The sequence below is a fragment of the Eptatretus burgeri genome, chromosome 1 (genome assembly GCF_056783735.1).
Source record: "Eptatretus burgeri isolate ZD-2024b chromosome 1, Ebu_testis_v1, whole genome shotgun sequence".
NCBI classification, from domain to species: domain Eukaryota; kingdom Metazoa; phylum Chordata; class Myxini; order Myxiniformes; family Myxinidae; genus Eptatretus; species Eptatretus burgeri.
The window spans coordinates 58,192,269-58,219,538 of NC_140961.1; the positions used below are offsets into that span (position 1 = coordinate 58,192,269).

The 27,270-nt window shown below is 41.6% G+C and overlaps 1 protein-coding gene across 1 annotated transcript; it reads left to right on the plus strand.

Moving 5' to 3' along the window:
- Window positions 1–26,993, plus strand: LOC147034557 (ras-related protein Rab-37-like). Its single transcript, XM_085885208.1, has 9 exons — window positions 1–331; window positions 11,654–11,764; window positions 16,202–16,243; window positions 18,090–18,156; window positions 18,241–18,293; window positions 18,402–18,467; window positions 25,607–25,660; window positions 26,546–26,622; window positions 26,883–26,993. The coding sequence occupies exons 1-9, from the start codon at window positions 140–142 to the stop codon at window positions 26,986–26,988; spliced, it is 768 nt and encodes a 255-aa protein (XP_085741334.1). The 5' UTR covers window positions 1–139; the 3' UTR covers window positions 26,989–26,993.
- The last annotated feature ends 277 nt before the right edge of the window (window positions 26,994–27,270 follow it).

Below are 27,270 nucleotides of genomic sequence, written 5' to 3' on the forward strand. Positions count from 1 at the left end.
TGGTTGGGTGGTGCTGTGCAGGTACAGCCTTGACGATATCGGTCGCCTCCTTGTTACCTGGGCACCTGTCCCTTCCTGAAAAAGCGAGGCAGGTGAGTCTGTGTACCTGCCGTCTGCCCGCTTCACCCGTCGCGTTCCTATGTCGAGCCGGAGACGCGTTTCGCACCCCACGACCAAGGTTTCCTCGGTGGACGAGGATGCCGGGTTCCGGGGCAGCGTGCACCAGCACGGCAAGAACGAGGGCGCTCTGACCCGCAGATTGTCGGCCAACGGGCCCGAGCGAGGCCGTCCCAGCATCCACAGCACGAGCGCCTTCCAGTTATCATTCAAGGTACCCTCGAGCCGTCTGTCTCAGCGGCTGGCACCACTCCCTCCCTGCTTTTGCCACGCACGATAGGCTTGAAAGCAATGGTGGGGTGCACGCGCTTTGGAGCTTATCGCTGCCCGTTTTGGATCCATATCATGCTGATGCCTTTTGATACAGTGCCAGAAATTGAGTGTGGGGAAGGGGGGGGAGGCATTATGGAGTACGTCGTCCTTCGGAGTGAAAATGAATCCCGATTTGCTGTGCACTTGTATCTGAATAAAAAATTAATTAAAACCCGTTGCACTTTTCACAAGAGTGCATATTATATACACCTACCTTACCCACAGATTACATGCCAGGTAAACGTTTGTTAGCATTACTAAACAGAGGAACTCGAATTTTTTTATAATCCTGAAATTGTGTTCTCAGACATCTTAAAGCTGTGGTGGTGGTCGTATGGCAGTTTAGCTGCCAGGGTAGCTATCATTTCTTGAAGCGTGACTGTGGCACTGATGCAGTGCCCCTCTACCAGAACACACACTGGAACTGGTACTCATTTTGCTGACCATGGAAGGATGACAGGCTGAGTCAACCCCCTGGTCAGGGCCGGATTTAGGCATGGGCAAACTGGGCAGTTGCCCAGGGGCTTCCACAACCAGGGGGCCTCCACATATTTCATGAAAAAAAAATTGTGAGGAAAATGTGTTTGTGAGTGCCTGAATGGTAGTTGGTAGTTAGTGGAACAGATATATGATATTCATCTATAACAGATATAAGATATTCATCTTATCTCATTCTCTATTTTATATAGAAGTTCACATTCTTTGTTCTTGAAAAATATACTTTATGGATGACTGTAAATATGTCTTGTCACCTTTTTCGTATTCTAAGGTAGGGTGGGCCTCCACAACTGAAGGCTGCCCAGGGGTACCACATGTCTAAATCCAGCCCTGCCTCTGGTTTATTAATTCAGCTTCCGACAGGGCTTGAACTCAGGATGCTAGGATCCTAGGATCCCAAGCCACCACCCTAACCACTGAGCCAACACCAGGCTCCCTAAAGCTGTAACAGCTCTGAATTATTCTTAAATGATATTCTTCCACTCTGATGAGCTTTTGCTACCCACTAAAGCAGAGCTCAACATCATCATCGAACAACCAACCAATCGACCAACTTGGATGAAAAGGAAGAATGTGTAATAATCGGTACCTCGTTCAGGTTCATACGTGCAGCCTCGTTATCGTGGGGGGGTTCAACAAGAATGACCACACTGTGGTCACGACGTGCAACAAAAACTGGTAACGAGCCTATTGGGAAATATACATTTAATTCACTATTAAAAGATTAACTCGACACCTCTCATCCATGTCAACCTCCTCCACGTTATATATATCAGAATGAGCCGATTGGGAAATATCTATCTATAATTCCAGCAGTGTGTGTGTGTGTGTGTGTGTGTGTGTGTGTGTGTGTGTGTGTGTGTGTGTGTGTGTGTGTGTGTGTGTGTGTGTGTGTGTGTGTGTGTGTGTGTGTGTGTGTGTGTGTGTGTGTGTGTGTGTGTGTGTGTGTGTGTGTGTGTGTGACCGCTGTTTCTCGACAACCTCTGGTCCGATCTAATTGAAACTTGCCAGGTATATTGCTGGAGACCTGAGGATGTGCCTTTTCCAGGTTTGATATTAATCGGACAAGTGCTTCCCAAGTTATGGCCATTTATTTACCAAACCAATGGGAAGACACATTGTTACGTGGGCGTGGCCGATGGGGAAGGGAAGGACAGCCACGTTCCCCATTACGGGTTACAACGTACGGGCTTCCGGAGAGTGATGACTTCGTGTATTCTAATAATTTCTCGATTTCTTATGCGCATTTATAGATAAACAGAATGGCCCAAGTTATGATCGTTTTCATATTAGACGGTGTATAAATTTCGGGAACATCAGAGTGCTGGTATGCTCCGAACCAGGAAGTAAATTTTTTTCTCTCTCTTCTCTTCTATTTTTGTTTTTTCCTTGCCACGACATTGCGAAAAGGTAAAATACGTTGGCGCTAATTGAATAATTGGGTATTAAAAATAAATTCGAATAATCGTAATTGCGAATAATATCGAACTTTCGGGACACGCACGTACGGGCACGTGAGAGCGAAGAAACGGCCTGTGTGGTTTATTTATTTATTATTATTATTATTATTATCATTATTATTATTATTATATATTTTTTATGGGCACGTACTAGTACATTTAATTCGCCATTAAAAGATTAACTCAACACCTCTCATCCATGTCAACCTCCTCCACGTTATATATATCAGAACGAACCGATTGGGAAATAAACATTTAATTCGCCATTATTAGATTTACTTGACACCTCTCATCCATGTCAACCTCCTCCACGTTATACGAGGTGTGTTCAAAAAGTATCCAGCCTTAATTTTTCGTGTGTAAACAAATGAAGCTCGGGAGGCATGGTTTTGTGCACGTATGTAGGCGATCCTAATCCATATGCGTGAATATTTTCCCGCCTGCAGAAGCTGTCAGTCGCCGACAGACCGTCGATGAGTGAGGAAGTGCAAGTGAGCGCCGTCGGATTTTCGTTTTTGACAAAATGACTGATCACTGTGGTCTCATCGCCAGTGATCACTGTGTTGAAGAAGTTGGGATCGCTGTTCACAGTCTCCAGCATGTCCTGTGCGATCTCCAAACGGAGTTTCTTCTACTCGATCGTTAGCAGCTTTGGCACAAACTTTGCTGAGATTCTCCTTTAGCCCAAATCCTCAGTCACAATGGAATGAACGGATCCAATGCTGACGCCCACCTCATCTGCAAGTTCTCTGATCGTGATTCGATGATCCTGCATCAGCAGGATCCTCACGTGGTCAATGACTATCTCATTTCGGGATGTTGAGGGCCTATCAGAACGTGTTTCACATTCCATGATGTGAGATCATCCATGAAGCGGTTGTACCACTCTTTTATCTGTGTGGTGCCCATTGCTTCGTTCCCGAAGGCCTGTTGAATCTTGCGGATCGTTTCCACTTGGGAATCGCCAAGCTTTACACAAAATTTGATGCAGTCGCGTTGTTCAAGTTTTTCTGCCATTTTGTCAAAAACGAAAACCCAACGGCGCTCACTTACACTTCCTCACTCATCGGCGGTCTGTCGGCGACTGACAGCTTCTGCAGGCGGGAAAATATTCATGCAGACGGATTAGGATCGCCTACATATGTGCACCAAACCACGCCTCCCTCGCTTCATTTGTTTACGCACGAAAAATTAAGGTTGGATACTTTTTGAACACACTTCGTATATCAGAACGAGCTGATTCGTCACACGGTCAAGGATCATTTAACCTCAACATGGAGCCGTTCAAAAATTTCCTCACACTATACGCTTGATTGTGCGTTCTGACAGGCTTGATTAAACCGTACTGTTATTCAACGCATGATTGGATTTTTTTGGGGGGATCCCTCATTGTGATTAACACTCGACCCAAACAAAGCCAATGGAAATCTGACTCGACAAACCCGGATCGTGTATAATCAACAAAGGCCTTCAGGCCTAATCTGTTAGACCCCCAGAAAACTAAGATGGCGGCCATATTTAATGTTGGTGTCATGGTGGGTGGAGTCAACGACCAATGTGGGTGTGGTCTGGCAGCTGTCTGACCAATGGGCGCACATTTTAAAAATCGACCCCCAACAAGAACCCCAACAGCAATAACAGCAACAACGCAGAGATCTTGTAGACCTGCCACATGTGGCATGTAAAAACAAATAACTATTTTGATCTGTGTAACTTTTTATGGGACAACCCGTGTATTAATTAGTTATATTGGGTTAAATTCAACAAATGGGTAGTATGTCGATATGAAAAAGATGAGGTGTGATTTGGTGAAAAAAATTTCGCTGAAGAGTGAATAGTAATTAAAGAAGAAACGATTTCAAATAGTGCATTTTATTTTTCTTTCTTTACTTTGTCCTTTCTTCCTTGTTTTGATAACCTCTTTGCACCTCTTCTTGTAGGTGGTGAGCTTCCACCCCCCCCTTTCTCCCTCTCTCCTTCCACCAAACCCCCACCCTTTCCGCAACTCCCCTTCATTGACACCAAAAGGACGTAGACATAGATTGGGAGGAAGCTGGAATGCAAAATTTCACACGGATTTTAAAACACATCTCTCGATGCAGCAGAGAGAAAAAAAATTACTTTTGATGCGCCAAAGAAATGTCCACTCTCGGCTCATTTACAGCACCGCTCCAGGGCGGGGGGAGCAGGTGCGCCAACCTTGCGATGTTTCTACTGTCTCCAGTCATATAACGACCTATCCAATCCACCTCTCTGGACAGTCGCCAGAAGAGATGTCGTCTCTGTAACTCCTTCACCTCACTATCGACCATGACCTTTCAAGGGAAATGCCTATCATCAAACTAGCACGGAAGGCCAGTTGCTATCTGAGTATCCTCTATATAGGGCTAAGGCATTGCTGACCTGTACTGAGCTCATTATAGATTATGAGGCTTTTATACGGGCTCCATGGAGTAGGCCTCCCAACTCTAGGCTGGTGCTCCTACTTCCCATCACACTCCTCTTGAGGCAGTCAAAAAACAAGCTTTCTTGACATTCCAAAACCACCATTGGAATGTTAAGACAGGAGATAGATTCACAAGGACTGTCACTCTCCCACTAGTGGCATGTTGGTGGGCTCTCTATTTTATAAGCCTGTGCGTGGCCTCCCAAAGGCACTCCATATGACACATGTTCCTCAAGAAACCCTCACCTGGTCATCCTCCCAACAAACAGGCGAGTTGCCCACCTGCATTCACTCGTCCCCTTGTTCTCCCAATTATGGAATCGGCTCTCGGTGTTCAGTGTTTCAAATGCACTACCCATCTCTACCTCATGTGCTTATTCTTGCACTTCCACAACATCTTCTGCACACACATGTTCTTCCACATTCTGTTTCTCTCCAGGTCGTTGTTGATTCATCGGTAGTTGGTAAAAATGCTACCCTTTTTTGTTTAACTCCTCCATGAGCCTAAACAATTGTATAAAATATGTTAATGGTAATAATGGGCTTTTTACCTTGATGAAAGTTTAATGGGGTGTGGATAAATTGCAACCCATGACGAGTCAAACAGCCTCCTCCATTGACTAAGTTTTCTTTTATACTAGGCCCTTGTATTATGGAAGAGCGAGGTGATGAAGCAGAGGATAACATATTGGTGGGAAATAACAAGCCGGTGAATGAATGAAGGGAACAAAGGAGGAGAGGGAGAAAGAACAGTTAATTTCAAGTTACTGGATGTAGTTTAGAACAAGGGTATGGATGGAGGTGTATTACCATCTTGAAACTCTGGAAGAAAGATATGGATTGTGTTGATTGAAGGAGAGAGTTAAAAGGAATGAAATGCATCTGGTACCCCAAAGAGAGAAGAAAAAACAAACAAAAAAAAGAATAAGGGATGAAATGTAAACTCCTTTGTTCCTCACTTTCCCTGTGTCGGAGTGGTGACCTGTTCAGGATTGTGCCCAATAGCCGATTATTATTAACCCCTCGTTCCCGATTATTGTTGTAAATAAATTCCCCTTTTTGTTGAATGTATCAGCTCGTCCTTGTCCTTTCTGCCATTGGTTCGCCACGGTGCATATTGGGAATTAGGAAGGCTGTTGCCGTAGTTGTATTTTTGGACCGGTGCAGCTCTGGTATCTCCGCTCGGTTACACCGGATCCGAGTCGTCACCTGTGACTCGGATCGGACAGAGTCGGCCGAGGGTGTGGTTCCCCAGTAGTTAGACTGCGTGGGTATTTAGGTATATTGAAATGATGCAATTAACCCTACCCCACGCCGTCGAAGTATTGGCGACCACGGTCCTTTAAGTGACCCATCGGCTCCGGAGTTATCCAGGGTGACGACCTATAAATTCCGGGTGTTCGGTGGAGCCAACTCTATTGCTCCCCCTAGCGTTCGTGCTCACCACCGAGACCCGGCCCCACAACAATATGCACGCACACACAGGTGGATGCAACATTGGTTGAGGGTGCGGCTGTGCTGCTGATGCAATGCTCTCTGTAGGTTAGGGCAGGAATTTGTAATTTATTTAAGGTGCCGTGATAGCTCACCTCCTCTTCGTGAAGAAGACCGTGGGATCTTTAACGTCCACCGACTAATACTGGCAGACAGGATGCCCAATTTGATGACCATGCGGTCGACGGCACACAATTGTGAATCACCCTGCTTCTGAAACATGACATGACAGTCTACACCTGGGTGGGGATTCAAACCCAGGCTAGACAGCTTATACCTGGTGTTGGCTTAATGGTTAGGGTGGTGGGCTTTGGATCTTAGAGTCCTTAGTTCAAATCCTGCTCAGTTTTGAATTAATACCAGGTGGGGTTAACTCGGCCTGTCATCCTTCCGAGGTCGGCAAAATGAATGCCAGCATGCTGGTATACTGTGTGGGAGTGGCGACCCGTCCAGGATTGTGCCCAATAGCCAAGGAGACTGCTTAAGCAGAACCAATGCTCTGCACAGAGTATAGTCCCAATCTCCTCCTCCTAGACAGCTTCGAGGTGAGCATGCATACCTCCAGGCCATCCTCTCACACATGTGCTAACATTGAGTTACATTAAGTGGACACAATTTTGGCAATACCGAATGTACTTTTCATTTAATATATTAACTAAGTAAGGTAAAGCACTGATCTTCATATGATTTAAAATATATATATATATATATATATATATATATATATATATATATATATATATATATATATATATATATATATATATATACACATGTAACAATATATATATATATATATATATATATATATATATATATATATATATATATATATATATATATATACATATATGAGGGTGGTCCAAAAAAGTCGAAAAAAATAGAATGTTGCTCCACAAGCTTAAAATTATTCTAATATGATCCAATAATGCACATACATTTTTTAGCTTGATCGGAGGTGATTTAGAGGTCGCTCCATATGACGACTTTTAGTTTCATGAGTTGGTTAAATTAGGGTATGGTAAGGTACGATTACGGGTACTTCTGGATGTCCGAGGTGGAAATGGAGTGCATTTTCGAACTCAGTGAGGTCGATTTACTCTAAGAAATGACTGCACAGACATTGAATTCACCACCATTTCGAAAATATGACCTAAAACAAGATTTATCATTATTGGAGTTGAGTAACTAATCCTACTCATTTCGATATTTTCGAATCTATAATTAATTTGTTGTCCGTCTAGACATTTCTTGGAGTAAATCGACCCCACTGAGTTCGAAAATGCAGTCCATTTCCACCGAGGAAGTACAGAAGTACCCGTAATCGCATCTCACCATACCCTAATTTTTCAATCAATGGAATTACAAACTATTAGAATATTTCGTCTCATTTACCAAATACCACTATCATCTCCGCCTCTATTGCTGTCTCCACTCCCACCTGAACTTATTTCGAGCCGGCCCAACATCCAGTGTTTTAGATTCAATGATTCACAAAAAATATGATAGTTATTTATTTAGTTATTATTATATTAAATTAGGGTATGGTGAGATGTGAATCCGTACACTTCTGAACTTCCTAGGTGAAAATGGACTGCATTTTCGAACTCAGTGGGATCGATTTAGTCCAAGAAATGTTTAGACGGACAACAAATTAATTATAGATTAGAAAATATCGAAATGAGTAGGATAAGTTACTCAACTCCAGTAATGATAAATCTTGTTTTTGGTCATATTTTCGAAATGGTAGTGAATTCAATGTCTGTGCAGTCATTTCTTAGAGTAAATCGACCTCATAGAGTTCGAAAATGCACTCCATTTCCACCTCGGACATCCAGAAGTACCCGTAATCGTACCTGACCATACCCTAATTTAACCAACTCATGAAACTAAAAGTCGTCATATGGAGCGACCTCTAAATCACCTCCGATCAACTTAATGTTTTTTGTGCGCGTTACTGGATAATAGTGGAATAATTTAAGGCTTGTGGAGACCACACCTGAATTTTTTTTTAATTTGCTGTTTTGGACCACCCTCATATACTGTATATATATATATATATATATATATATATATATATATATATATATATATATATATATATATATATAAATTTGCCAATCCATCTGTGGGTCCTTGTGGAGGTATTGGTGGAGATTTATTAATTTATTTATTTTGTCCATGAATGCAACGTGAGCAACTGTTTGTTCTTCCAAATTATGGAGTGAGTGCTGAGACAACTTATTGGCATGTTGATTGTTCGCATCCCAATACAATATGAATGAAGAGCACAATTTTGAACTCTTTCAATGTGGACAGGTGTTGCATCTTTGGTAAAAGACCGAAAGTTACTTGTAAAAAATAGTGAGGAAGTCTTGGGACAGTAAACCATAACGTTTCAAGAGTCGTACCATGCGGAATACAGTATTGGTATGATTTTTAAAAAACAAAACATTTTCCAGATGAGCCAAAGAAAATAAAAAAATAAAAAATAAAAAGACAGAAGAAGTGAGAGTATCAGAACAGGATTTGTGAGCACGAGGATTGCTGACACCTTCTACCTTTGCTTACTCTGCTCGATTTTTCTTCCTCCTACAACTCCTTTTCACTTCTTACCCCCCCCCCCCCACCACCCTACTCCATTTTATGTATTGTCCTCCAACAATAAAAAGTCTTCCAGCAACAAATCTGAGTTCCAGATTTAATTCTTCAACCATCTTCTACCAGTGGTGCAGTGGATAACCACTACAATTGTGCATTTTATGAGAAAAGCATGAAATTTCTAACATAGTTAGTGCATACCATACTAAGGTTTATTTTCAGATGTGGAGGGAAGTCAGATTTGACTCATGAGGACCGTGAGAGGTCAAATCCAAGATGGCCACCAGTCCACTGGGTCTAATGTTCAAACGCGCTTAATTTTGGAACCAAACAGTGTATAAAAACATTTAAGGTGTCATTTCCAACTAAATTGGAGATGCCCATTCATTTGGTGATACGTTTGAGATCACCATAATCCAAGGACGTGCATTTAGATCAAAGTCAATATCAAATTACATTAAAAACTTTTGGACATTCTTTTGCAAATACATTTATTTTATGTTGGACACTGGATTGGACCAATGCAATAACAGTGAAACTTCGCTTCCATTTTGACACGATGAGCACTAGATGTGCACATATTTCTACCAAACTGCATAACAACTTCCTTTGAAATATCATTTCTATCCGGCAAACTAGTACGGATCAATGTAGCTCACGATAACTATCAATCTTCCCACTCGTACTAATTTTCGAATTTGCACTATCCATAATTTCCAAATATCCCATTGGTAATGATCAAAATCTCACAGTCTCCAGAACAGATGCACAGTGCAGTGCACTTGAGCGCAGCTTTGGCAGACTTGCACCATCCAGTGCACCCTTTCTCGCAGCAACAGCGGATCAATTCATGGCACGATTTTGATGTTTCCATCTCGTGTTTCACAGGAGATGTACAGCCTCGAAAAGAGACCACAGTCACTCTTCAGTGCTGTGAGCCGTGCCTTCTGTTTTGATTTAATCTTGACCGGTGGCCTGCTGAACAGTGGCAACTTGTTCTTTGGAAGTGTTTGTGTGACAGGTGTTGTACACTGTTCTAGTCTTTCTGTCACAAACTTGGTGTACTGCTCCTCACCAAGGGTCTCGATCCTTCTCACAGTTTCAGCCACTTGGGTGTCCATGATGTCCCTTGTGTCAATGACTAGTCTGTCTTGGCTGTGTTCTAGAAATGGATTCCCCATCTCTTCCAGCACTGTCACGAGTGCCTTAACCTCCTTCCGGAGGTTCTTCTCAAGAACAACGAGACAGATCGAGGGCAAGCTTCACACAAACGTTCCCCCAAGTTGTAGGTTGATGCTTTATGTAAGTCTGCAGAACCAGCAGGCTCATTGCAGAAGAAACAAGTAGGCTCTGTGAACTGTGGATGGCTGTGAGCAGATCGCGTGTGCAAGTAGAGGTACTTCGTTGTTGTCCTGTGATTAATTCTCCCCGACTTTGCTCGTCAAATGCATTTTGTTGAATTTTAGCCGACATTTCTTGTGCCACTCAGCCCTGTGTGCCTTCAGAGTGGATTCTATGCCGTCCCTGTCATCCAATCGCTCCAGATTGAGGTCCAGTGGCATGTGCTGAAGGGTCTGGAACCGGAGAAGGTCTTCTGTCAGGGATGCATAGCCACTACCAACGGGCTGTTTCGTTGATTTGAGTGGACACTGTAAAGATTCATCTGTTACTACTTGGCAGAGGACACAAATGTCCCAGTTAGTGCTGGGATGGCTTGGATCGTTTGGATGTAGAGGGCTGGGTCGGGTCCATCAGGATGTGATGCTTCGGCATGGTTGCGCCAAAATCACCAGGGCAAGAGAGGGGATTCTGAAACACAAAAAACACAATGTTAGCACCAACCACCACACCACATTTTACATTTAGGGTATATTCTTAAGTGAGGTGGATAACCACAGCAATTGTGCATGAAATTTCTAACATAGCTGGTACATACCATAAGGTTTATTTTCAGATATCGGCATACTTGGGATACTTAGTCTTGACCTTGACCTCAATGTATGACCTATTCTGGCAACCTGAAAATGATCATCAAATATATGGGTTTCTTAAGATTAGTTTCAAATGACATTTCAAACATGAGACCACTGGGTGTTAATTCGCAAATTTCAACTGATTGCTCATTTTTGGTCAATTTTTACCTTGACCTTGACCGACCTAAATGCATTTCTTTGAATTCTGGCGATCTCAAAAGAATCACCAAATGAACGGGCATCTGCAATTTAGTTGGAAATGACACCTTAAATGATACACTGTTTGGTTCCAAAATTAAGCGCGTTTTAACATTAGACCCGGTGGACTGGAGGCCATCTCAGATTTGACCTCTCACGGTCCTCAGAGGTCAAATCTGATTTCCCTCCACATCTGAAAATTAACATTATGGTAGATACTAACTATGCTATGAATTTCATGCTTTTCTTATAGAATGCACAATTGTTATAATATGAGAGCTTATCCGCTGTACTACAGCAACACTAAAGAATGTATTATTTTGTCTCGTTTGGTTTTAGATCTATTTGAAAGCAAAATGGTGGTTGTGTTTGGTAATGGGAAATGATTGCAGCGAAGGTAGAAAACCAGTGTTCAGCGCAACTCACTTGACTTGGAAATACGAGCACGCTTCTGCAGTATGTTGACCCCTCGGTCGTATTGCCTCCTTTTCAGTTTTGAGTCTTTTATTTGCAAACCGCAGAGCATTGATTGATGTTTACTTTTGACCATGCAGGTGATGCTTATCGGGGACTCCGGCGTGGGCAAAACCTGCTTCCTCATGAGATTTAAGGATGGCGCTTTCCTTTCGGGAAACTACATTGCTACAGTCGGCATTGACTTTAAGGTCCTGTTCTGGAAATCATTATCTTTGCCCCTCTCCCCCGACATTAAACTCTAAAACTGTGCTATCAAAATCTGGTGTTGATGTAATGTTTTGCAATTCCATGTCGTCATCGCGGTGTATTTGTGATTCTGACCACTCGAGATCTGGCATTTCTTTTCCTTTTGTTCATTCGGCATAAATTGATGACACAAGATAGGCTGACAGGATGGCCTTTGGGTACACGCACTCGCTTCTAAGCTGTCCAGCTAGCATGGGTTTAAAAGTTGGCCCAGCTATAAACTGTCATCCTGGTGTTTCACAGGCTTGGTGATTCATCAATGTGTGTGCCGTCCATTGGATAGATGTTACCCACACATCCTGTCTACCAAGTTTCGTCCGAATACATCCACAACCTTTTGAGATATCCTGTTCAAAGACAGACCAACAGACAAAAAGATGAAAAATCACTCAAAGAGCGACAATTGGCAAAATGGAACAAAGTCGAACAGCACTCGGTAGAGCACATACTTTCATCAAGCTGAACAGTTTATGTTTTGTATCCCACTAAGGGCTGGATCTGAACCAAAATCTAATCCCCTTATTCTTGTCACTTAACCAACTCATCCACTAGTTTTGTCATAACTCATCCACAACTTTTTGAGATATCAAAATACGCATAGTTTTTGGCCCCATCTCTAAATTTTAGAAATCAAGCCGATGTTCACCCTTTGACCTTAAAAAAAAAAAGTAATTGGTGGTTGAATTTCGTGACCTGATATGTCAATCCTGTTCAAATTTCAAATCAATCGGATGAAAATTGAGGATTTTAGAAACTTGTCCTATGTTGACCTTTTGGTGGATATCGACCTCAAAAATAATAGGTGGTTGAATTCAGTGACCTGTTATGCAAACGCTCTTAAAATTTTACCTTGATCAGATGAAAACTGAGCATTTTCGAAATTTGGCCGAGGTTGACCTCAAAAAGAATTGGTGGTTGAATTCGGTGACCTGATATGCAAATGCTCTTCAAATTTCAAGTCAATCGGATGAAAATAGAGGATTTTAGACATTTTAAAAGTTGTTGACCCTTTGGCATGTGATGACTTTTTGACCTTTTGACCTCAAAAATAAATAGGATTCTTTTAGACTACCAACTCCACCATTTGGTGAAGTTTTGTAAAGGTCAGTTTATAATTGTGACCTGTAGGCGATTTAAGGTGAGCGGACAGACAAACGGGAGCGATCAACATACACTCCTTGTCAGAAAATGACTTGGCAAATATATATATTTTGACAAGTACAGATTACCTCCATTTGTTTGTTACTTACGAAATCTAAAGATTTCGTAAGTATATTGATGACTTCCGTCCTCTGTTTGTGTGTTTGTGTGTTTGTTTGTAGGCACGATAACTCGAGAACGGAAGAAGCTACCAATGTCAAATTACACCACGTGATTCAGGAGGGTGATGGCTAGCGCTGATTAGATTTGGTCAAAATCGGTCAAAGGTCAAGGTCACAGTGAGGTCAAACATTCGATTTTTGATGGTTTGGTACAGAATTATCGTAGAAACTTCTGGTTTGCGTCGCTACCTCCTCCCGAGACAGCTTTTATTAGACAAGGTCAGGGGTCAAGTTGACGATTTCGTAAGTACCAGTCTATGACTGCTTGTTTGGATGTTTGTTCATTTATCATCAGCATAATTGGAAGTAAACGTGGGCCTATTTTGACCAAACTCGGGTGGTAGGTACATCTTATGACCTAGTGTTTTGGAAATTGTGATGGTTGCTTGGGACGCTTTGGTTCCCTAGCAACAGCCGAAAAAACTTCAAAATCGGTACCGTTCAAGCGAAATCAATTCCGAAAGCCATTATCCCACTTAGGCTTATGAAATTTGTCATGCATCATCTACAGGTGATGCTCCCCCAAATATATTCCAGTTTTTGTGACATATGTAATAGTTTACCCGCAGCGCCCCCTACAAATGGGGTATGCCCGAAAATTGAAGGCCCCCTAGCGACCAGGTGAGAGCATCAATCCGAATGAAACTTTGCAGGTTCATAGCACGCAATGAGTACTACAACTTTGCCTCAGGAGATATTGACTGATATTGCTTAGGTCAGGGGTCAAAGGGCAAAAATTGATAATATGCGAGAGCTGGAGGTACCTTCGTGCCAAATGCTACTCCTTGTAGGATTATGGTCAGATGGTCATGAAAATTCACACTAATCCTCTGGAATGCATTGTGCACAAATGAACGAGCCGGATTTTCGATTTATATCTTTGTTCACCCACAGCACCCCCTCAAACTTTGGGGATTTCCGATATCAAACCGCATTTTCGGTACTTTTCATTCAAATTGATACTGAGTAGTTATCAGTAGATGGAACTCGATGAGATTTGGTATGCATAATCTTAAGGTGGTTCCCTATCCGCTATATGCATACATTTTTTTTCTATATCTTATAGTTTCCAAATGGTAACCCTCTCAACTTGGATGTCCGAGGGCCATTGAGCATTCCCGCTGAAAATTCAAAGTACACTAGCTCCAAGACGGTTGAACCGAATCGAATGAATCTTTACATGCTTATAGACCGTAATGAGTACTACAACTTTGCTCATTTGCATAATGACCTTTCTCGAGTAAGTCAGGGGTCAAATGTCAATAAGTGCATTTTTCGGGCGAAATTACCATTCAAGGCACCCTTGCTCCTACACGGATTAACCGATACAAATTAAAGTTCATAGGTTCATAGTACTCAATGAGTACTACAACTTTGCTTCAGGACATATTGACCTATCTCGGCTAGGTCAGGGGTCAAAGGTCAATGAGTGCTTTTTCGGGCAAAATGACCATTCAAATCCCCCTTGCTCCTACATGGGTTAACAGATATGAATGAAAGTTCATAGGTACAGAGTACTCAATGAGTTCTACAACTTTGCTTCAAGACATATTGGCCTATCTCGGCTAAGTCAGGGGTCAAAGGTCAATGAGTGCATTGTTCGGGCAAAATGACCATTCAAAGCCCCCTTGCTCATACACGGGTTAACCGATTCGATTGTAATTTCGTAAATACTTAGTACTAGATTAACTCAGATCAGGGGTCAAAGGTCATCGGATGCTCGGCGACCCATGGCTGCCTACCGGCTTGTTTGTGTGTTTGTTTGTTCTCTCCGATCGCCTCCAGTCCAAACTGCTCAACCGATTATTCTGAAATTTTCAGAGATTAATGTTGCCAACCCTGCGACGGTCCCGCATTGAAGTTTCGTAAAATTCGGTAAACCAAAAACGTCTACATAAGCCAATCGGCCAAATTGAGCCAGGTTTTCTAAAATCCTCAAATTTCATCCGATCGACTTGAAATTTGAACAGCATTTATATATCAGGTCAGTGAATTCAACCACCTATTACTTTTAAGGTTACCATGGGTCAAAAGGTCAAGATATGCCATAAGGTCAACCCAAAATAGGTCAATTTTTTTAATTGTTTCTAAAATTATCAATTTTCATCCAATTGAATTCAAATTTGAAGAGCATTTTCATGTCAGTTTGCTGAATTCAACTTCCAATAAATTTTGAGGTAAACATAGCCAAAAGGTCAGCAAGGCCAAATTTCTAAAATTCTCAATTTTAATCCAATTAACATGAAATTTGAAGAGCATTTGCATATCAGGTCACTGAATTCAACCACATACTAATTTTGAGGTTAGCCTAGACCAAAAGGTATACATAGGCCAATAGGCCAATTCGGGTCCAATTTTCTAAAATCCTCAATTTTCATCCAATTGACTTGAAATTTGAAGAGCATTTTCATGTCATGTCGCTGAATTCAACTTCCAATTAATTTCGAGGTAAAAAGGTCAACACAGGCCTGGTTTCTAAAATTGATAGATGGGGCCAAATGCTAAATATATCACTTTATCTCAAAAAGTTTTGGATGAGTTATGACAAAACAAGGTGGATGAGTTGAATAGGTGACGAGAACAAGCGGATTGGATTTTGGTTCGGATCCAGCCCATCATTGGGATACAAAACGTAAACTGTTCCACCTGGCAGAGGTATGCGCTTTACCGAGTGCCATTCTACTTTGTGCTGTTTTTCCAAGTTGTCACGATGAGTGATTTTTCATTATTATTATCATTATTGCCAAACAATAAACAGGGGTGAAAACATAACCTTCGGTCGCATAATAATCATCGGTAGCCTTTTGTAAACATGTCGGTAATAATCATCAGCAGCCTTTCGTACATAGTTAGAAAGGAAACTTGTTGGTGAAAATGGATGCTGCCCTGTATCATCAGCAACAGGACATTTGCTATCAGCAATGAGCTCTTCCAACCTCGAGCACAATTATAGGTTCGATATTATCGTTTTTTTTACCACAAGTCTTTGTACGACTCTTGAATTGCTGTATACATTTCTCACAGTGTGCATTGTGTGTATGTATTCTTGCATTGCAGAATAAAATTGTGGTTGTGGATGACACAAAAGTGAGGCTACAGGTATGTTTCTGGAAGATGTAACTTTACCATTAAAAAACAGAGAAACTATGTTTGCAATGTCTATGATAAGAGAATACATTTGACATTTATAAATGAACCACTTGCTTTCATCAACATTAATTTTCATTGTGCGTGATTGCCCTATCAAGGTGCTCACAGGTGACATGCCACATCAATTCAGCATCTCCTGATGCAATTGGCTATCTAACCTGAAAATTAACTTGTGATTGTTGCTGTCGCAACACCGGATGTAAGAAGATGGAGATGTTCACTATTTTACCAAATGTCATGGAACACTTCCTGGTTGTGAAAATCACCCACACACGTGCCTGAATTGCATAACTGTGATAATATGAAAATGTACATTATTAAATAGTTGGGGAACAGCCTGATGATTAAGTTTTACATTGCTCATGTCCCAGAAAAAATATTAATGATGTGTCATCAAGGAATGATGGGCTGCCATAGAGTGGCATCTCCAAGATTATAACTTCAGCACTATAATGCATCAGCTCAGGGGGTCCTCGTGTGCAAAAAATGTACCCTAAGTTACTCACTGGAATTTTGAAGATGACCACTTCCCTTAACAGAAAAACTTGGTTACCATTTCCATAACCCAGCAATAAGTGCGAAAATGGTGCCTCTTTTGGGGGTTCCAACAGAAATTGTCAGGCCAATTATTAGGGCTCGTGGAAATGAAAACGACTGTTACTTTGCAGTCTTACAATCTAGAAACACAAACTACCCCTCAAAATGTCGGTCTTGAGACCCTCTTTCATAGGATATGCAAATTACGTTCATTGCTTCAAGAATCAGGTCACTGGAGGTCAAAAGGTCACGAAAATTTGGGTCAAGCGAAAATCTGACCTATCGCTGAAACATGCCCCACAGAACATGCCACATCCATATTTTACCCTCTCTGAGGGTCTATCCCATCACCATAGGTGCCAAGGAACACAATCATATGAATAAAGTGGAATTTCTTGCGATAAAATGAAAACAGCACAGAATGGAAAGAGGTCGACTTTCAATCTGATCACTTTTTGGCCACTGCTTAAACGATTTCCTGTTGGGAAACTTAAATGGTTATTATGTCACGCCCGTTCACCCAAGATAGACAAATTAACGCTTAAACTGTTTGCCTTAGAAGACTCTTCCATGTGATATTACCTTTATGGAGATTGGGCCAATAATGAGGTCACTAGAGGTCAAAATGTCACGGAAATTGGGGTCAAGTGAAAATTTCTGTGGAAAATGCACAACTGCACATGCCAGATCCATATTTTTGTCTCCTATTGGGGTCAAATTTTTTGGAATAGATACAAAAAATACAGATATGAATGGAATGTACTTAATGACCACCATAGGGCCTAAACAATCAACGAAAACTGCCACTCGAACATAATAAGTAAACACTTGCCAACTGGTGGAATGTGATTCTGGTTTGGAAATGCGTATAAACTTATGAGTCAATCATTCAGTTTCTGATGACACCAAATACATTTTGACATCCAGACTTTTCAGACTCACTTTGACAAGTGCAAAATGTACAACATGGATTGTTAGAACTGCGGCAAAACCGCGGCAAGCTTGATACTTGCATGAAAATAAAATACTTATATTCATTATAGAAGTTATAAAATGCTTAAATTGTGCCTCAACATTTGATGTTTTTCCTGTTCCTATGTTCTGACATTCATTTATAATCTAAAGCAACAAAAAAAAAAAATATATATATATATATATATATATTTATATATATATATATATATATATATATATATATATACTTTTGACATGGATTGTAACACTTTAAAATGTGAACACGAGCTGGTGATATTGGCAGGTTTGGGACACTGCAGGACAGGAGAGATTCCGTAGTGTGACGCATGCTTACTACAGAGATGCTGATGGTGAGTTGTTCTTACCTGCAACATCATGTTGTGTTTTGACACACGCCACTTCCGTGTTCACATGCAATGTGTATGTCCTTGCAGCATTGCTACTGTTCTATGATGTCTCAAACAAGACTTCCTTTGACAATGTTCGGGTGAGTTTTTGTTTTTAACCTTGCATTAGATAAATCGATTTCTTTATTTCAATGTTTCACTGGTTCACTGTAAGCCAAATTTCTTCAACAATTGTCACCTCCTGGCAGGCATGGCTGACCGAGATTGATGCTTATGCTGACAAAGACATTGTCGTGATGCTCATTGCCAATAAGGTTTGAATTTATTGTTCACCATTCGGCATGAATTGAATATATATTTATTTATTTATACATACATATATATATATATATATATATATATATATATATATATATATATATATATATATATATATATATATATATATATATATACACACACACACACACACACACACACACACACACACACATATGTTTACAAGCCGGTAGGTGACATGGCTGCTTGCTCCAGATGGAAAGCTGGCCGACGCGACTAGCCGATATTCATGTACATGCTATCAATCAATTTAGCACAATAAATATGATTATCACAGCCCTCTTAGTTTGTCCCCAGAAACCCACCTTGTGAAATTTCAGGCATGTTTCCAAAGAGACTCTAACAAATGGCAGCCCTGGTAATTCCATTTATCTATTCGCTAAAGATTTTATTTTTTTATATGATGCTGTAAGACATTCTCCTTGGGAACAAAAAAAACAGGTCCCTTGGAGGTCCAGTTTCGGAGGTATTGATGTTTTTTGTACAGTCCACAATAAGTGTACGATGTATGATAAAGTATTTTAGCTGTTGCTAAGCAAAGGAGGTGTGCATAGCAACCATTCATTTTTGTATACATCCGAGCCACATTGTACACATTTCACCCAAGTTTCATCAAAATCAGACTCTTTCTCTTAGAGATATTCGCAATTAACCGTTTCTGAAATGTTCGACATGTACTCGCCCAAAACCTATCTCCTCCTATAAATATTTTTTGTTTGGGCTGCAAATTGGCATGAAGGGAGCAAGCTAGATAGATTGCGCACAGAACTGTAACTTCGATTTTTCGATTTTTTTTTCGATTTTTTGACCACTTTAAAGGGCCGTTGCTATGCCGTTGCTTGGGACCGGGGTCCCATATTTGAAAGCACACGATTCCCAGAAATATTGGTCTTACCTACCAAATTTCATTGGAATCGGTTGAGTGGTTTTGCCCCGAGGCTTGACCGAAGTTTCGCGGACAGACAGACAGATGGAAATGTCCAGAATAAGGGTGCTCTAAGAGCAGCCAATAATTTTGTATAAGATTGGGATGGTTGGGATTCCACATTTTTCAAGAAATAGGCCCTTCCAGCCAAAAGTAAAAAAACTAGAACAACTCCACTAATTTGAACAAAAAAGCGAGAGCAGACCCAGTCTCAGGGCAACGTTTTGCCGGCTTTGCCGGTCTATTGTGCCTTATATAGCCGGCTGTGAAGCCGCTCTCGCTTTTTTGCTCAAATTAGTGGAGTTGTTCTAGTTTTTACTTTTGGTTTGAAGTGCCTTCTTCTTCTTAAAAAAAAAGAAAACATATATATATATATATATATATATATATATATATATATATATATATATATATATATATATATATATATGTTATCATCACCCACTTCACTAGTCCTCACTTCAAATTATTATTTTTCAATTGAGAAACTTATTAGCCCATCCCCATGCACAGAAGGAGACAATTGTGTGTCTGTGACTGTCCAGGGCATAATGTTTTTACCATTTGAGCTCTTATCATCACATTTTCAACAAAACTTTATTATGAGAAAATGGAGAAAAGAAATAATAAAAGGAACAATTGTTTTTTGTTTCGCTGTTAATTTTGCCAAGTTTACTACAAAGCAGGCACAGACAGACTTTGGATTTTGAGATGCTTTGTTGTTGATTTGTTGTAATGGTCATTTAAGGTCAAATTTTCCAATGATCTGCCATTGTTCTTTTGAGATTCCCATCATTGTCATTCTGACTCCTTTTTAGCTTCCTTTGGCTTATTTTTATCTTTCTTCCCCCCCCCCTTCTTATGCTTAGAATTTTTCCGCAAAGTTACTGTTGACTAGATTCCAAATTCCTGTCCTAACCTGAGGTGAATGTCAGGCCTGGCAAGACTGTACGTGAAAGACTTGGACCAATCTTCCACCGGCCAACTCCAAAATAATGTTGGCTGCTCTTTGAGAACCCTTATTCTGGACATTTCCATCTGTCTGTCTGTCCGCGAAACTTCGGTCAAGCCTCGGGGCTAAACCACTCAACCGATTCCAATGAAATTTGGTAGGTAGGACCAATATTTCTGGGAATCGTTTGCTTTCGAATATGGGACCCCAGGCCCTAGCAACGGCATAGCAACGGCCCTTTAAAGTGGTCAAAAAATCGAAAACTCAAAGCTTAGAGTTCTGTGCGCAATCTATCTATCTAGCTCCCTTCATGCCAATTTGCAGCCCTAACAAAAAATATTTGTAGGAGGAGATAGGTTTTGGGCGAGTACATGTCGAACATTTCAGAAACGGTAAATTGCGAATATCTCTAAGAGAAAGAGTCTGATTTTGATGAAACTTGGGTGAAATGTGTACAATGTGGCTAGCATGTACACAAACATGAATGGTTGCTATGCACACCTCCGTTGCTAAGCAACAGCTAAAATACTTTATCATACATCGTACACTTATTGTGGACTGTACAAAAAAATCAATACCTCCGAAACTGGACCTCCGAGGGACCTGCTTTTTTGTGCCCAAGGAGAATGTCTTACAGCATCATATAAAAAAATAAAATCTTTAGCGAATAGATAAATGGAATTACCAGGGCTGCCATTTGTTAGGGTCTCCTTGGAAACATGCCTGAGATTTCACAAGGCAGGTTTATGGGTGCAAACTAAGAGGATTGTGATAATCATATTTATTGTGCTAAATTGATTGATAGCATGTACATGAATATCGGCTAGTCGCGTCGGCCAGCTTTCCATCTAGAGCGAGCAGCCATGTCGCCTACCGGCTTGGCAGAATAATCGTGGATGTTAATGAAGAAGGTGCTCTGTTTTTGACTGTTATCCCCAGTTCACGGTAAAGAGCTCGTGTTGGCCGATTGGTCCCCATGAGCTAAACATCCAACTGAGGGACAACACGCTCAATTGATGCAAATTGCTATTGACTATTTATGAGGTAGAGCAATCAGTACTTAGCCAAACTAGTAATGACATATTTTTTGTGGCAACCTGTTCACTCCTGGGTGGCATGGCTGAATTGAAACATAATAATTCCACCAACTGCGAAATGTTGTTTTTCATTGTCCATGTTGCCCTAGAACTGTACACTGAGCTCTTGGTAACTTGCAAGCTTGGCATTACACTGTGATCAAGGAAAAATAATTTTTTTAATTATTATTATTTTGTATGCAGCCTGTGGCTGCTGGTTGCATCATTGCTGGGAGTGTGGTTGTGTTGCTGATGCAGTGCCCCTGTTTTCAGAAAGCTGGTTCTCATTTTGCCAATTTCGGAAGGATGATATGCTGAGCCAACCCACCTAGTGTTATTTAATGACACAACAGGGACTCAAACTCAAGACTTTTAAGGTCTTAAGGCAGCCATCTTAACCAGTAAGCCAACACCAGGCTTAAAAATAGGACCGCACATCCTGAAGCTCACCTGGATCAGGAGCAGGTCAGGGCAGGTATAGGAGCATGTGCTGGAGCAGCACGTCACTGCATCCACTCTCTGCAGGTACTCCAGGGGCCTCTGTCTGGCCATCCCCCAGGCAGATGCCTGGCCCATCCCCATCTCTTTGAGATGCCGATCAACCTGCTAAAACCACGAGGCATGTGGTCGGCCCATTGACCTCCTCCACTCACGAGACTCCCTCGCTGAGAGAATCTGGTGAGCAGGATCGGCCTCAGGAAAACGAGCCACATGTCTGTACAGCCGCAGCTGATTGTCATTTGAGTTGAGACCATGCAGGCAACAAATCTCATTTGAGTCTCTCTCAGCAACCACTCGTTGGACACAAAGTCCGACCAGCGATAGCCAAGGATTCTCCAAAGAGACCTGGTACCAAAGGAATTAAGTCTCCATCTCAGATCCCTGGTCAGAGTCCAAGTCTCACATCCATAGAGGAAGACTGGAAGCACCAAGGACCTGAAGACTAGGACTTTCATCCTCCTGCACAGATACCAGCAGCGCCACACCCCATGATCCAGTGAATCCATGACTCCCCAGGCCCGACCCAGATATCTATTGACCTCTGACTCGCAGCCAGCAGAGACATGAATATCACTGCCAGGGTAAGTGAATCTCTCTGTGACCTCAACATCCTCACCACAAACAGGTACAGACAGGATTGCAGCATCCAAGATGTCACCGAAAGCCTGGATCTTAGTTTTTACCCAAGAAATCCATAATGCCAGCATCTCCAACTCCTCATTCAGCACCTCGAGGGCCCCCAAAAGGATATCCAAAGTCTCTGCAAAGATGACTGCATCATCTGTGAAATCAAGGTCAGAGATTTTGACATTCCCAAACGATACACTGCAGCTTGATCTCTTCGAGATCCTCCCCAGAATCCAGTGCATCCAAGTGCTGAAAAGTATGGGGGCCAGTCCACACCCCTGATGAACTCCAGTAACAAGTGGATAAGTTGGAAATGGTACCACCACATCTCACGGCACTCTCAGTAACAGAGTCGAGTTCAGACATCAGATTGATCAGTTTTGGTGGCACCCCACGAAGACGAATAATCCTTTAGAGTGCATCCCTATTCATGAAATCGAACGCTTTACAGAGATCAACATAGGCTGCAAGCAGCCCCTACTGAAGCTATTGTCTGCATTCGGTGAGGACCCAAAAAGCAAGGATACGGTCAATAATTGACCTCTTTGGTGTAAAGCGTGACTGCTCTGGATGCTGGTGCTCCAGCCGATGGTGGCGAACGCTATCAATAATTATTCATGCAAAGACCTTGCCCGGCACTGAGAGCAGCGTCACCCCTCGGTGTTGTTGCAATCCTAGTGATCACCCTTCCCTTTCCAAAGAGGGACAACAAGTTCCCTCTTCCAATCAGGTGGGATGATGCCTGTGTTCCAGGCAGAGCACAAAATTGCATGCAACGACACGAGGGCAGCATTTCCACGAGCCTTGAGAAGTTCAGCATGGATGCCACAGATCCCTGGAGCTTTAACCCCATTTCAACCGGTTCACCAGTTGTGTTTCCTGCCTGTGTTTTGGAAACACTGCCTGTGTTTCCACAAACGAAGGTGGATCACAGTTGATTGGAGGGTCAGCAATAGGGATAGTAACACCCCTGACGTCCAACTCGACAGCTGGTGGTTCAGCCTGGTACAGCCACTCAAAGCAACCGGCCCAGCGTGCCTTCACTTCAGATTCCTCTGTCAAGAGCTCTTCAACCTCTGCTCTAACTGCAGTTCACCGAGGGACAGGCTTGGAGAGAGGCAATGCACAAATTCCCCTTAAAGCAGGACAAGAATCACTTGACCACAGGTGATGCTCTACCGCCTCACAGATTCCTTGCACGTAGGCCTCCTTGTCCACCATTTGTGCACGTACAGTTTTGCGCCAAAGCTCCCAAAACAGCTCATTCAGCCTGGCTCTGCGAAGGGCAGCAACACAGGAGGTTCTCCCATGGAGTGGGTTTTCAGATGTCAGACATCAGATTGACACACACACACACACACACACACACACACACACACACACACACACACACACACACACACACACACACACACACACACACACAATTTATCACAATTTGAGGCATTATTCTTTCAAAATGTTTGAATTTGAACTTTACAAAAGATAATCTCACATGAACAATGAGCTCTTTATTCTGTGATCATATATTGTGCAAAAAGAAGAAGAAGAAAGCAGTGATCTCTTGTACCCTTTGAAATGCGTAGGCCATTGTGTGCCAATACCCTGGCAAGGTTCAAAATTCTTGTCATGATCGAGGGTCACTTTTGGTATTACCCTGCAATGGAGTAGCATCCTGTGCGGGGTAAAGAATCTGCTATGGAAATGTTTATCACCAGTTCTCTGTGTCTACACCTTCTGGCTGGCACGGGGAATAATATAACAAGCAGTTGTACATCTTCATGGAAATTTGCCTTTGCTATTGTCTGGAAGCAAGGTTGCATTAAAAAAAAAAAAAATTCAATTAGGGAATCCTGTTGGCCCCTGAGCTTTGGAAATACGAACAAAGGAAGCCAAAGTGGCCGTGGTTGTATAGTGCAAATACCAAGATTTACACGTCAGACGTCGTTTTATTCTGCACATGTAAATCGAGGCCTGACAATAATTGCATCTCAAAAGTTCCTGAGTTTGGCATTTTAGTAAAAGTGTAGGCCTGAATGGCTCATGATTACATAGCGTTCAAAATTAGTCAGGCCGTCGTGATGCATTTGCAGCAGTCGTGTGGCAGCCAATAAGGCAGCATCCATTTCTGAAAATGGTCAAAAAGTACACAGCACAAGGTTTTTACAAAGATGCTTTTAGATTTCAATCAAAACGTTTGGATCGGGGTGCAAATCTCGAGTCATAATGCCACAACCCCGGTGGCAACATCAGAGTCCACATTTCAAATGCACTTATTAACCTGAACTTTTGAAGTCTTGGATAATGCTGTTTCATCCAAACAGGTTTGAATGTGAAAATCCTCTTGTGCTCCTGTTTGTTGGGTGCAAAGGATTTACCGCTTTGAAAGTCGTGTCATTGTCTGTTTGATCGTTTTGCTCGGATAGAGCAGGCCGTCACTCTCCCTCATAAGATCCATTTTCGGTGCGGTTGGTTGTTTGGTTTATCTATCTTATAAAAAGAACCCTCTTTAACCTCGGGTGTGCGTGCTCTGCTTTGATTGGCGGTTTCTATATTTTGGCCAAAAGTCAGCGTGTGCACAGTACAAGTTCTAATGTTACTCGTACTACAATTCGGCAATGTATATATCTCTAAACCTCATAGAATTGAAAACAGCTTGACCGATTTCCCTCAAAATTTGCAAATGTAGTTTGCAATTTTGCATAATTTTGCATTTTGCAAATATCCTCAAAAATGCCTGAGGAACCTGGGTCAGGATCAAAGGCACTAAATGTATTCATGCAACTTGAAAAATTGCAAGTCGTCTTCACAAGGGTGGAAGAGATTACTTGCAATTTCCGCCTATCCATGTGGCATTGAGCAAGTGGTTGAACCACTGAGCCACGTCGAAGGAAGGGGGAAACCATGACGGACATGTTCACCGATACAATATTTCCCTCCCGAAGGGAGCGGGTATAACCAGAAATAATAAACACCAGGACAAATTTATGAAATATTGATGATGATTTGTAAGCTGAACATTAATGTTTGCAGGCTGATATTGCCAGCAGAGCGGTTACCAAAACAGATGGAGAAACGTTGGCAAAGGTATTGCAATCACTTTCATTGTTGACCTCCGCCATCTTCGAAGATGGATGGAGGTTACTGTTTTCACCCCTTTCTGTTTGTTTGTTTGTTTGTTTGTGAACAGTATTACGGAAAAACTCCTCGACGGATTTCGACGAAACTTGGTGGGGGGGTTAGGTATGGTCCAAGGATCACGCCATTAAATTTTGGACTTGGTCCCCCCCCCCAAAAAAATTTTTTAGAGAAATTTTTTTTTTGCATTTCTACATGTTTTAAGTGATTTCCAACCCCCCCCCCCCCCAAAAAAGAAAATAGAGAATTTTTTTTTTTGCATTTCTACATGTTTTAAGTGATTTCCAACCCCCCCCCAAAAAAAATAGAGAATTTTTTTTTTGCATTTCTTCATGTTTTAAGTGATTTCCAACCCCCCCACAATTACCCCCACAAAAAAATTGTTTGACAAAATTCTTTTTTTTGCATTTCTACATATTTTAACTGATTTCCAACCCCCCCCCCCCAAAAAAATTGTTACCCCCCCAAAAAAGAATTTTTTTGCATTTCTACATGTTTTAAGTGATTTCCAACCCCCCCCAAAAAAAATTGTTAGAGAAAAAAAATTTTTCGCAACTTTTTTTTCAACAAAATTTCGATTTTTTTTTCTTTTGCATTTTTACATGTTTTAAGTGATTTCCAACCCCCCCCCCCCCAAATGTTGGAGAAAAGAACTATACTGTTGACATCATATTTAATGAATAAGATATAAGGTTCACTTGAGTAACCCAGCAGTATTGGCGGCGGAGGTTTTGCACTCTCCCGAGTGCTCCCCCTCTAGTTTAATATACTGTGTCCACTCTTCGCATCATGTACATTTTCGATTGCAATTTTGAAACGGCCATTGTATTGCAGGACTGCCAAGTTCCCTTTTTGGAGACGAGCGCAAAAACAGGCCAGAACGTAGAACTGGCTTTCATGGCCCTCGCTAAGTGAGTTTTTGAACTTGTACAACCCCATGCCATGACACGACACATTTGTCCTGAGTTAGGAGAGATGGGACATGCTGCTGTTTGCTGTTTAATTATGTTGCTTTTTTAACGTCTCATCACCATTCCCGGATAAAATGATTCGATAATGGATTTTTTTTTCTTTAAGGCTTTGCAGCATGAATGTAGGAAGTGAATGAAGCAGTCTTGATGGTGGTGGAACTGACCAACATGTGGTTTTCCGCTTGTGTAACGTGTGTCAGAGACCTTAGGCACAAAGAGATGGCCGAGCAGAACAAGCCAAAGTTTACACTACAAGAGTACGTGACGGCCAAAGAAAACAAGTCGTTCTGTTGCTTTTCCTCATAATGCAATCTTTAAAATGAATAACCGTACTTTTCTTTGTCCTTTTTCGTGACTCCGTGATGATTTCAATTTGCACTGTAAGCGTGTATTGTTGCTTCCTCGCTCCACCACAAAGTGGATTTGCACTGTAAGCTCCAATACTCCACTTCAGTTTCATCCTCCAGTCAGGTATGATGTTCTGGTTAAAAATGTTCTTCCAGCACTTATTTCTTCTTCTTCCTTGTTTTTTTCTTCTTTTTTTTTTAGCTCTTGTACATATCTTTTTGTATCTCGAAATGTAATTAT

Coding starts and splice junctions, on each gene's coding strand:
- LOC147034557 (XM_085885208.1), top strand. CDS start 140: ATGTCGAGCCGGAGACGCGTTTCGCACCCCACGACCAAGGTTTCCTCG. Junction 332..11,653: donor CCTTCCAGTTATCATTCAAG/GTACCCTCGAGC, acceptor TTGACCATGCAG/GTGATGCTTATCGGGGACTC. Junction 18,294..18,401: donor CTTCCTTTGACAATGTTCGG/GTGAGTTTTTGT, acceptor ACCTCCTGGCAG/GCATGGCTGACCGAGATTGA.